Source organism: Callithrix jacchus, chromosome 14 (genome assembly GCF_049354715.1).
Source record: "Callithrix jacchus isolate 240 chromosome 14, calJac240_pri, whole genome shotgun sequence".
Taxonomy (NCBI): Eukaryota; Metazoa; Chordata; class Mammalia; order Primates; family Cebidae; genus Callithrix; species Callithrix jacchus.
Genome location: NC_133515.1, coordinates 58,821,232 through 58,833,941, shown reverse-complemented (window position 1 = coordinate 58,833,941; position 12,710 = coordinate 58,821,232). Strand labels below are relative to the sequence as shown.

General features: G+C 35.5%; 1 protein-coding gene across 16 annotated transcripts in view; it reads right to left on the bottom strand.

Moving 5' to 3' along the window:
* The window catches only part of CCDC88A (coiled-coil and HOOK domain protein 88A), a 123,609-nt gene that overhangs the window by 62,818 nt on the left and 48,081 nt on the right, over positions 1-12,710 (bottom strand). For all 16 annotated transcript variants that reach the window (XM_008980687.4, XM_008980689.4, XM_008980690.4 and 13 more), the window contains exons 7-8: positions 12,230-12,370; positions 4,857-5,029 (exon numbers count right to left, since the gene is read on the bottom strand). In XM_008980687.4, the coding sequence (XP_008978935.1) occupies positions 4,857-5,029; positions 12,230-12,370 (314 nt within the window). The remainder of the gene's footprint in view (positions 1-4,856; positions 5,030-12,229; positions 12,371-12,710) is intronic.

Here is a 12,710-nt window from a genome sequence, read left to right as displayed (position 1 = left end):
GGTTCAGGTGATCCTCCTGCCTCAAGCTCCCATGTAGCTGGGACCACAGTCATGTGCAATCACATTAAAAAAAAATATTTGCAGAGACAGGGTCTCCCTGTGTTGCCCAGGCTGGTCTCAAACTCCTGCCCTCCAGCAATCCTCTTGCCTTGGCCTCCCAAAGTGCTGAAATTACAGGTGCAAGACACCATACCCAGCCTCATTTTAACCATTTTTAAGTATATAATTCAGTAGCATTAATTATGTTCACAATGTTGAATGTTGGCCATTCCTCATATACGTTAGCACACAGAATGCAAAACAGATGTTTACAGAAAAATATGCATCTCAATGTTCATAGCAGCATTATTCATAATACCCAAAAACTGGAAACAATTCAAATGCCCTTCAACTGAAAAATGGCTAATCAAAATGTGGTATATCTATTCAGTGGAATATTATTCAACTCTAAAAAGAATAAAGTTTTGATACATGCTACAACATGGATGAACCTGAAAAACATTAAGTAAATAAAGCCAGTCGCAAAAGATACATATTGTATGATTCCATTTATACAATAAAATGTCCAGAATAGCCAAAATCATGGAAACAGAAAGTAGATAGTGATTGCCAGGAGCTGAGGGCAAAGGGGGATAGACAGCGATTGTTACTGAAAATGGGGTTTCTTTTGGCAGTGACAAAAATGTCTTGAAATTGGTGTGTAACAACTGCACAACTCTATGCATAAACTAAAACCACTGATTTGTACACTGTAAAAGGATGAATTTTCTGACCTACAAATTGTATCTCAATAAGGTATTTTTTTGAAAAATAATAAATAGTTTATATCAGAAAAATTCTTTCAAAACATCGGATTTATGGAGGCAGAGTTAAAGGGAGTCTTTGGTAGTATCAACTACTACATAAAAGTGAAATTACTATTTTAAATTTAAAAAATTACTTCTTTCACCCATATCACAAATTATACTTTTACTCCATATGTATAAATCAAAAGCAATTACATCATAATGTTCTGCCCCATAAATGAGTATGCTGTTAATTTCCACTTTCTGGTTGCAATTACTTATTGTATAGCTTCCATTCGCTATAAGGCAATCTGCTATTTTTGTCCACCATAATTTCTGTACTTCATTCATTTTAGTAGAGATTTCTCCCAACAAAAAGAAGTAACAGGAGATATACTTCTTTCTAATAATAGAAGAAATCCATCATTTTCAAAGAAAAATAAAGATATTGGATGGTATTTGTTGAAAAGCTAGTTACTGGGAATACTGGCACATTTATTTACCCATTAAAAATACCCATTTATGGGACTCCATGTTTGGATCCCCTTCCACGAACACTCTCTTGCTCGTGGAAGCTGTTTTTCTCTATCCTGGATTTTCCCTCTGGAGTCCCCTTCGAACACTCTTGTGGAAGCCTGTCTTCCCCTCCTAAACTTCTCTTTCTAGCCCCTTCCACTCAGTGTGGAAGCTGCTTTTCTCTCCTGGATTCCATCTTTCTGGATTCTCTCACTCAGTGTGAGAGTTAGCTGTTTATTTCTCCCTCCTTCTCTGGTTCCTCTCTCTCTCTCTCTAAATAAATAACTTTCTACAAAAAAAAAAAAAAAACACCCATTTACATTTTCTAATCAGTATTAGAAAACCAAATTTCATCAATCTCCTCAATTTTTTAGAATTTTAATATACTCCATGGCCAAGTAAATTTTATTTAAAAACTAAATTCTAACATAGTGTAAAACCTTAAATGAATTCACAGCCATCATTACAGATATAATTGCATGCTTTATCTAAAGGCTTGAGAAGATTGTGCTAAATTATATGGAACGAACTAGTGTTCACTATTTAGACCATCCATTAACTGCCAGTCAAACTAATAACAGCAATCTCTTCTCTAATCCTCCTGGTGCAGCTGTTTACAGAATATCCTGGGCGTGTTCATTTCAATAGATACATAATATAATGCAGACATCCACAAATGAAAGCTGTTATTTTTTATTTTCAAATTTTCCTATGAACTGTAATATTTTTTCTACTTTGCATATTCAATCACTGTAACTGTTTTAAATAGCCGGTAAATAAGTTTAGTTGCTACACTGTGGTTATAAATTTAAAATCTATATTCTAAAGCTCAAATTCCAAGAAATCAAAAAAAAAAAAAAAAAGCCCTCACAACAAAAATCCTTTGTCTTTTAAAAGCACAAAATAAAAAAAAATCTCCAGCAGAGATTGATCACATCTTTACTTGGGGTTGACCAAGGAATGCCTATAAATGTCATACTTGCTTTTCTGTAATGGTCTTTTAAGAAAATATAATTTCATCAGCACTAACCAAATCTGAACGCCATCATGCATGGTTTAACTATGGGAATACACTCTAATAAGTTAGGTGATTTCATCACTGTGTAAACATCACAGAGCATATAGTACTTACACAAATCTAGATGGTATTGCCTAATATATACCTAGGCTATATGGTATAGCCTATTGCTTCTAGACTACAAACTTATACAGCATGTAATGGTACTGAATACTGTAGGCAACTATAACATAATGGTAAGTAATTGTGTATCTAAACATAGAAAAGGTACAGTAAAAACAGGGTATAAAAGATAAAAAATGGTACACTTGTATAGGGCATTTACCATGAATAAAATTTGCAGGACTGAAAGTTGCTCTGGATGAGTCACTGAGTAAATGTGAAGGCCTAGAACATTACTGTACACTACTGTAGACTTTATAAACACTATACTTAGGATACACTAAGTTTATTTATTTATCGTATTATTTATTGTATTGTATTTTTTTTTTTTTTGACACGGAGTTTCACTCTTGTTACCCAGGCTGTAGTGCAATGGCGCGATCTCGACTCACCGCAACCTCTGCCTCCTGGGTTCAGGCAATTCTCCTGCCTCAGCCTCCAAGTAGCTGGGATTACAGGCACACCCCACCATGCCCAGCTAATTTTTTGTATTTGTAGTAGAGATGGGGTTTTACCATGTTGACCAGGATGGTCTCGATCTCTTGACCTAGTGATCCACCCGCCTCGGCCTCCCAAAGTGCTGGGATTACAGGCTTGAGCCACTGTGCCCGGCCTGTATTGTATCTTTTTCTTTTGAGACAGAATCTTACTCTGTCACCCAGGCTGGAGTGCAGTGGTGCAATCTCACCTCATTGTAATCTCTGCCTCCGGGGTTCAAGCGATTCTCGTGTCTCAGCCTCCCGAATAGCTGGGATTACAGGCATGTGCCACTATGCCCAGCTAAATGTTTGTATTCTTAATAGATACAGGGTTTTGACATGTTGACTAGACTGGGTCTTCAACTCCTGACCTCAGGTGATCTGTCTAGCACCTTGGCCTCCCAAAGTGCTAAATTTATTTATTTATTTATTTGAGATAGTCTCATTCTGTCACTCAAGCTGTAGTGCAGTGGTGCAATCTTGGCTCAAAGCAAACTCTGCCTCCCAGGGTCAAGCGATTCTCCTGCCTTCGCCTCCCAAGTAGCTAGGACTACAGGACTGCACCACCACACCCGGCTAATTTTTGCATTTTTAGTAGAGATGGGGTTTCACCATGTTGGCCAGGCTGGTCTCAAACTCTTGACCTCAGGTAATCCACCCACTTCAGCCTCCCAAAGTGCTGGGACTACAGGCATGAGCCACTTTGCCTGGCCCTAAATTTAGTTTTAAAAATTTTTGTCTCTTCAATAATAAATTAACCTTAGCTCATTATAACTTTTCACTTTATAAAATTTCAAATTTTTAAACTTAATTCTTTTATAAGGTTTAGTTTAAAACATAAACACACTGTACAACTGTAGAAAAACATTTTCTTTCTTTATATTATTCTTTCTTTATATATTATTCTTTCATTTCTTCTTCTTTTTTTTTTTTTTGAGATAGAGTCTTGCTGTCACCCAGGCTGGAGTGCAGTGGCATGATTTCAGCTCACTGCAACCTCCACCTCCCTGGTTCAAGTGATTCCCTTTACCTCAGCTTCCCTAGTAGCTGGGATTACAGGTGCATGCCACCACACCCAGCTAATTTTTTTATATTTTGGGTAGAGATGGGGTTTCACCATGTTGGCCAGACTGGTCTTCAACTCTGCCCGCCTCGGCCTCCCAAAGTGCTGGGACTACAGGCATGAACCACTGCACCCAGCCTATGTACTTACTCTATAACCATTTTTCTTTTTTCTTTTTGGCTTTTAAACTTTTTTTGTTAAAAACTAAGACATGCATTAGCCTAGGCCTACACTTGGTCAGGAACATCAAGGCTTCACTAGATGAAGCTCCATTATAATCTTACAGGACCACCATCATATATGTGGTCCATTGTTTACTGAAATGTCATTATATGGCACATGACTGTATTTACCTTTACTAAGTACATGGCTCAGGCATCTCAATCCAAGATACATACACGAAAAACTATTTTTTGGTAATACTATAATGCCAACAACTCAGTTTTTTAGGTGCAAAACATTAATTTTAAAAGAGTTAAACTTACTGACCTATATCAGTAGTTCCTAATAATTTGGATTTCAAGGAATATAAAGACAAAAAATTGATAGCCCCAATCTGCCAAATGAGGAATTATTCTACTTAAAAAAAAAAAAAGAAATACATTAACATTAGAAAGCTAGAAAGGCTGTAACTCTAGAATAAAAGGCGTCCTTTAAATTGGTAAGATTTAGCAATAGGAAAACCTTATGCCAGCTTCCTTATTTTTTTCATTTTGACACATACTTGTGAGAACACTGACACAAGCTGGCAACATTTCCATAATTTAAAAATATTGTTTGGGTCACCTTTGGGACCATATAAATTCAATGAACCTTAAAAATCAGCAACTTACAATTCCTGCCTAAGCCTTCTTATCTTGGCTTTAGCATCTGCCAGTTCCACTGACAGATGTTGTCGACTTTCTGTTCGCTTCATGCCTGGAGAACCACAGGGTGATTGTGCAGATGAAGAGGCATGGGGTAGAAAATGAAGACCATCCCGCTCTTCAGAGAGTTCTATGATAGTCTAGAAATACACACAGAATCACTTTCATTATTCTACGTATTAGCAAAAAAGACACATCAACACTATCCACTAGGTCTAAGAATTGTACTACAATATTAAAAATAATTAATTGGTCAAAACTATCATATTTAGTTGTCATTCTTTATAAGTTTCATTCAACAGTTCATGCATGAGCTACTTAGTAAATAACACTAAACAAGGTAATAATTTTTTTCCTTTCCTAGTTTTTTAATTTTATTGCTGTTATTGTTAAGTTCCAGGGTACAAGTACAGGATATGCATGTTTGTTACACAGGTAAATGTGGGCCATGGTAGTTTGCTGCACCTAACAACCCATCACCTAGGTATTAAGCCCAGCATGCATTAGCTCTTTTCCTAGCCTCCCACAACGAGCCCAGTGAGTGTTGTTCCCCTCCCTGTGTCCATGTGTTCTTATTGTTCAGCTCCCACTTTTAAGTGAGAACATGTGGTGTTTGGTTTTCTGTTCCTGCATTAGTTTGCTGAGGATAATGGCTTCCAGCTTCATCCATGTCCCTGCAAAGGACATGATCTCATTCTTTTTTATGGCTGTATAGTACCCATGGTTTGTAAGTACCACACTTTCTTTATCCAGTCTGTCATTGAGGGACATCTGGGTTCATTCCATGTCTTTGCTATTTTTCACTTCCTAGTTTTTTAACAAAATAAATCAATTATGATGAAAATGATTAGATCAGATAGCCAATGTTGGAAAGGCATAAATGACCCATTGACATAGGAAAGAAAGAAACTCAAGAGTGATTTGTCTGGAACTATGTTGTCCAATATAATAGCCAGTGACATAGGTGGTTATTTAATTAAAAATTTTTTAAGTTAAAAATTCAGTTCCAGTCCAAGCGCAGTGGCTCATGCCTATAATCCCAGCACTTTGGGAGGCAGAGGCAGATGGATCATTCGAGGTCAGGAGTTCAAGACCAGCCTGACCAACATGGTGAAATCCTGTATCTACTAAAAATACAAAAAAATTAGCTGGGCATGGTGGCACACACCTGTAAGCTCAGCTACCCAGGAGGCTGAGGCAGGAGAATCACTTGAACCCAGAAGGTAAAGGTTACCGTAAGCCAAGATTGCTCCACTGCACTCCAGCCTGGGTGACAGAGTGAGACTTAGTCTTAAAAAAAATAAAATAAAATTCAGTTCCTTAGTTGCATTAGCCACATTTCAAGTGCACACAGCCATTACTGTATTGCACAGCCCAGAAATACAATCTTGGAGAGCCTAGAAATACAATCTTGCCATCACTGCAGAATGGGACAGCACTACTCTTGAATTATGAACAGGGATCTTGGAGGGTCCTAACAATACCTCAAAAATTTAGCTCAATCTCTTTACTCTGCAGTAAGTAATTTAGGCACAGTGACTGATTTGTCCATAATCACACAACTAGCTAATGGCTCATGACTCCATGCCAGTCTGACTTCACATCTTATGCTCTCTCTAATACTAGTTCCAATCTGGTTCCCCTCTCAAAGGCCCTCCCCTCTCCTTCCTTTCCATTTTCTCCTTCCTCCCTTTTCTCCCTTCCTTCCTTCTCTTTTTCTCTCTCGGTCTCTCTTTCTCTCTCTCTCTTCCAAGACCCTCCATGGGACACAAACCTCCTTTTCATTTTCCTAAATCTAAACTTTAAGGGCTATATGTACTTCCTCTATTCCCCTAATTTTCCTTTCATTGTATGTAAATTCTCTTACTCTAACCCAATATCTCAGGTTTTTCTTTGAAACTTCTCAGGCAAATAAACTGCCTTATATAGCAATTTCAGCTGTACTATGATTTTAGAAGGAATGGGTAGGGTTACTACATTGGGATAATGAAATAGCATCCTTGATTTATTTCTTATCACCAGTTTTATCTCTATTTCCTGAATCATTACTTTTTTCTTTTTCTTTTTTTTTTAACCATCTACCAGAAATGATTTATCTTCAGAATACATTTCAGCACCTGTATCAAGGTCTGTCTTATCTTCCTGCCTGTAACTATTGCTTTCCGATTCCAGTATGTCTGTTGATGAACCTCAGAAAATTACTTCCCATTTCTTTTTCTCTCTACTAATTTCATGTCCATTCCTTATATCAGTTCATACAGTTTTCTCCAGCAAAGGAAGCAATTCTTCTATTGTAGCATGCCTCCTTTACTATCATTTTCCCATGTCACCATACTTACTCCTGAACTTTTATTCACTCAATTCCTCCCCTGTTTTACTCAGTTCAAGAGATTATTCCTGGCTACTCTCGAGTTCCTACTCAGCCTGGAATTACAATTAGGCCCTTAAATGTCATTCTTACTGTGCTCTTTTACTGGCTCATTCTTTGCAAAAAAAGAAAAAGGAATTAACATTTATAGAACTTGTGAGGGATTAACAAGATCTCACCCAATACTATAATTTGCAATAGAGGTATTATGCCAGTTTTAGACATGAGAAAACTTAGGCTCATATAGATTAAATAACTTAACCAAAGACACACAACTAATGATAAGGATAGCAGAGATTCAAGTTCAAGTTTGACTCTAATACTGTTATCTTTCTGACCCACCATCAGTTTTCTCTATTTCTGCTCCAAGATGATAAAGCTCTTACAGAAAAACAGGAAGTTACATAGTCCTAGTACAGATCTTGCCATCCATTTTCAATTAAACTCTTTCCTCTGCCTATCTATCCTTTTATTGAAAGCTTGCTGATTTCCCTTCAAATATTTTTGTGATGACTACGTAAATATATTACCTCTTCTCTACTTAAGCCTCCAACAGCAAACTGCTATCATTACTTTCACCTCTCCTCCAATTTGCCAAAGAAACAAAACCACCTGGGATTACCTCCTTTCTTCTTATGCATTTTTTTGCTCCTAATATGTATTCCTTCAACATTTCAATTTCTTTCTTCATATTGGCTTTTTTTTCTATATTCTTCAAAGATATACAAGTTTCTTCTACCCAGGAAAAAAAAATCACATTCCCTTCTTGGCACTTTTTGAATGATGGTTCATATGTCTAATAACACTATTCTCTTCTATCCCTCGATCAGCATGCTCATCCCAACTTCCCTGTGAATAGTGTTATTAATCTCCATAGTATCCTAGACTCCATGTACTTGGAGCCAACTTTTATTTGTATATTTTCTTACTGTCTCAGTTATTTTTGTTTTTGATTTTTTTTGGTTTTTTTTGAGACTGAGCCTTGCTCTGTCACCAGGCTGGAGTGCAGGGGTGCAATCTTGGCTCCTGCAACGTCCACCTCACAGGTTCAAGCAATTCTCATGCCTCAGCCTCCCAAGTAGTTGGGATGACAGGTGCATGCCATCAAACCCAACTCATTTTTCTATTTGTAGTAGAGACGGGGTTTCACCATGTTGGCCAGGTTGGTCTTGATTTCTGGACCTCGTGATCCGCCTACTTCGGCCTCCCAAAGTGCTGAGATTACAGGCATGAGTCACTGCGTCTGGCCACTGTCTCAATTATCTTTAATCTTTCTTTCTAACATCTCCTGACTCTAACAAAGCTGAGAGATAGTATTACTATTTTCTCATGCACAAATAAACTAGCACTTAATTATATGCTAGCTCATATTTTGTACTTACAAATAATGTAGTTTTCTCAATAAACTAGATACCATCTTTCTTACAGCTCCTTTGTATCTCTCAATCTCTCATTTTATCTAGCATAGTATTTCACACAAAAATGGATGCTCAAAAATATTCAATTAAACAATTCACAAAATTAAGAACAGGAGAAAAGCACAGAAGACAGATACTACATTTGAAGTTAGTAGGTGGTGAAATGGAGGTATCTATCAAGAAGTCAATGAACTATGTATTACAAAACATTAAAAAGAAAGAAAGAAACCTGGTACTTTAAAAGTTAAGAGTTCCCAGGGTATTTTGCTTTAAAGATTCTTTAGATATTTTGACTTTTCCCTAATGTCAGTAACTTCTTGAGTTAGAGACTTACCATACATTTTCAAAATGGTCTGACGCAAAAACAAACAAAATAATCTGACAGGATATGTTTTTAAAGTATAGCTAATTTCGTAAGCTCTCCAATTCCTATAACATATGATATAAATATATATAGGAATATATACTATATGCTATAGGAATATATATAAAAAATGATATATATCATTTTTTGTACTTACCATGTTCAAAATTTTATTATTTTATTAAAATAACTTCCTTATTAGACTATAACAATCTTTGGTTCTTTTTTGAAATAGTTTGCCAGCTTTTTGCTCCCAAGCATAAGCCCTTGCAAAAAGCAGGTATGTCTTAATATATACTGAAGAATAAACCTAAAAAGATAAATTAGTGCTAACAAAAAACAAAACAAAAACAGATGACCTATTAATTCTACTCGAAGAATTCATTATTAAGGAAAAGAAATTAGAGGGGTGCTCAGTACAACCATGAATTTAGGCAAAGATATCACATTACGTTTCTAACCACAGGCACTGGAGTTAGATCTGGCAAGTTACTTAACTACTTGGGTCTCAAGTATCTTCATCTATAAAATGTGATTTTCATCCAGATTTAATAAAACAGTATGTGTCAAACTTACAGCACAAAGTCTGGCATAAAATTAACAGTGCTAATAAAGAGATCTTAAATTCATTAAAATCTCCTATTTGGTTTTTAGTAAAAGAAGAGGACTAAAAACATACTTGTTCTATAGCGTTAGTTAAGAATACAAAAGTAAAATGAAATGTTAAAAAAGGTGACCAAATATATACATTTTAGACTGAAGTGAAAGAATTATAACAAAAGCTAATCAATACAAAAAAAGTTAAAAGAAAAATCTAAATAAGAACTTGTTTCAATCTAATTGAATGACACAGAATTCTAGTTACATACTACCTTTACATTTGTCTAATATTTTCCACAATTTTTAAAATGACCTTTTCAAATTAGTCTACTGGTAGCCCAAATTGAGAAAAAAAAATTTCCCAGATAATTGGATAGCTCTCCCCAACCCTATCCCAGCTATCAACTTTTTCTCCAAATAACTGAGACAGAAGAGTATGACCATATTTTCCTCATTTGAAAAAAAAATTTAACAGAAATGCTTAAACAGGCAGGATAATATATTTTAAAAGGGTTTTCAATCATTCTATACAGCATTTCATAATCCTTTTAGTTTGCCAGAGTCATGTAATGGTAAGTATTCTCTCTTTTTTTAATTTCTTCTTCTTTTTTTTAAATCACTCAGGAAAATGTTCTGCTGAAATGGTAAGTATTCTGTTCACCCCATATTAATCAATTCACTTAAATGGGATCAAACTTTGTTTTTTCTTTTTTTTTTGAGACAGAGTCTTGCTCTGTTGCCCAGGCTGGAGTTCAGTGGCGTGCTCTTGGCTCACTGCAACCTCTGCCTCCCAGGCTCAAGCGATTCTCATGCCTCAACCTCCCAAGTAGCTGGAATTACAGGTATGTGCCACCATGCCCAGTTATTTTTTTATTTTCAGCAGAGATGGTGTAAATAAATGATGGGAGGCCCACCTCAGCCTCCCAAAGTGCTAGGATTACAGGCATGAGCCACCGTGTCCAACCTGAGATCAAACATTTTAGACCTGCCCATCATTCATATAAAACTAAAGTATAGGTTGGGTGCAGTGGCTGACAGCTGTAATCCCAATACTTTGGAAGGCGAAGGTGAGAGGATCACCTGAGGTCAGGAGTTAGAGACCAGCCTGGGCTGAAAATACAAAATTAGCCAGGCATGGTAGCACATGCCTATAATCCCAACTACTCAGGCGGCTGAGGCAGAAGAATCGCTTGAACCTGGGAGGCGGAAGTTGCAGTGAGCCGAGATGGTGCCACTGCACTGCAGCCTGGGTGAGACTCTGTCTCAAAAAATTTTTTTAAATAACAAAAACTAAAATAAAACGAAAATACAGATTTTTAGGAATAATTCCTCAGAAACGGAAGGATACCTTATTGCAGTACCTTTAACAACCTGAAATACAAATAAATAAATGTTCTAGAAAATGCATAAAGCAGTAAAAAGACACTAAAAAAAGATAGCATATGGCTAAAAAATCTATTTGAAAGTGAAATGATCTAAGTATCTCAGGATAAATTTGATACATAGTAGGGATGTTTTTCCTTTTTTCTTTGGTCTCAATGTCCTAACTTTAAAAAAAATTTAACGTGGGTGAAGGGGAGAAGGAAAGAAAAGCACACTGCCATGTGTGTTCCTACGCAACTGTCTTGCATGCTCTGCTCATGTACCCCAAAACCTAAAATCCAATAAAAAATTTAAAAAAAAATTTAACTGTTGCTCTAATATATTTATTTCCTATATTTTCTTTTTGTTTAATGCCTAAAGAAAAATTAAAAATTCACATCAGAACTATCTCCCAGAGAGACCAGAAAGTTTTATACTGGAAAAAAAAAATACTTAGGAATTTTCTCTATGTAGTCTTTCATTGGTCTCAAGGGTACTCATACAAATTCTCAATAAATAAGCTCAAAACTGTATCTCGCATGTAAATGAAACTAATAAAGCTATACATTCAGCAGAATGGTAGAGTACTTTGCTCTTCTATTAAGAAAATATTACCAACCACCGCATGCACTGAAGTCTAGACTCTTTAAAATTATAAACTGCTTTCAGACAGTGCAGATAGAAAACTTGGTACACTTGTACTCTTTTTAAAAAGCAAAGTTCTGTTTTAACAACTTATAATAATTCTCTTTTTAAAATCACACCTCATTTGAGATCTTTTGTGGGACATTTTATTCAGAACACCTGTTATTCTTCTTCTATTAAAACTTACTTTTCCAACCTCAACATGTGGCAATAAAACTAAGAAATCAGCCTTAAGCAAATTCTTATGCTTCATGGCAATGATTTTTCCACTTACATCAACTATATTTTCAGTTTCAGACTTCTGTATTGTTGCCAAAACTATGGGGATAACTTGAAAAACAGGAAAAAAAATCAGAATAATACTAATTTAAAAGGAAAGGAGAAGAGGAACCTAACTGCAATTTGTTTATTGGCAATTTGGGGTTCTTATACATCCTTTCAGGTTTCTGTAGTCCACACAAAAAAAGACACTCCTTTATTACCTGTCTCTAAGAAATAGTATTCATTCTGAAAACTTCCCAAAGCTACTATTTTCTTTTTTGAAAAGCAAACTTTCACAATATACTGAAAGAAATTTACAAACCTCTGAATGTTCATCTCTCTCATCTATAAGTCTTTTTAGATGCAATGCCATATTTTTCAAGAGTGGTTCTATGTCCTCCTGCGACATATCAGTCACTTCCATCCATTGCAGGTCAAACACATTTTCCTGATTATGAGTTACCTTTAGAAAAGTAACCAAAATAAACAACCCAAAAAGTGATTAACACTTAAAAATCTATTTGACTACAGTACAATATTAACTAAAATATTATATATCCCATATAAAATATGAAAAGCCAATATCATGTTAAAAGGAGAACATTTGAAATTCATGATGAAAACACTATAACTAAAAATTATTTTTAATATAATCCTTAAATGAATTAATATTCATTTTCTAGTCAACAAAAATAAAATATTAATATTTAATTCAAGACATTCTTAAAGGAAAATAATGTTGATATATCCTGACAACTTCTTTAACAAAATCAACTGAACTTTGTAAATAAGATTTTTAATTT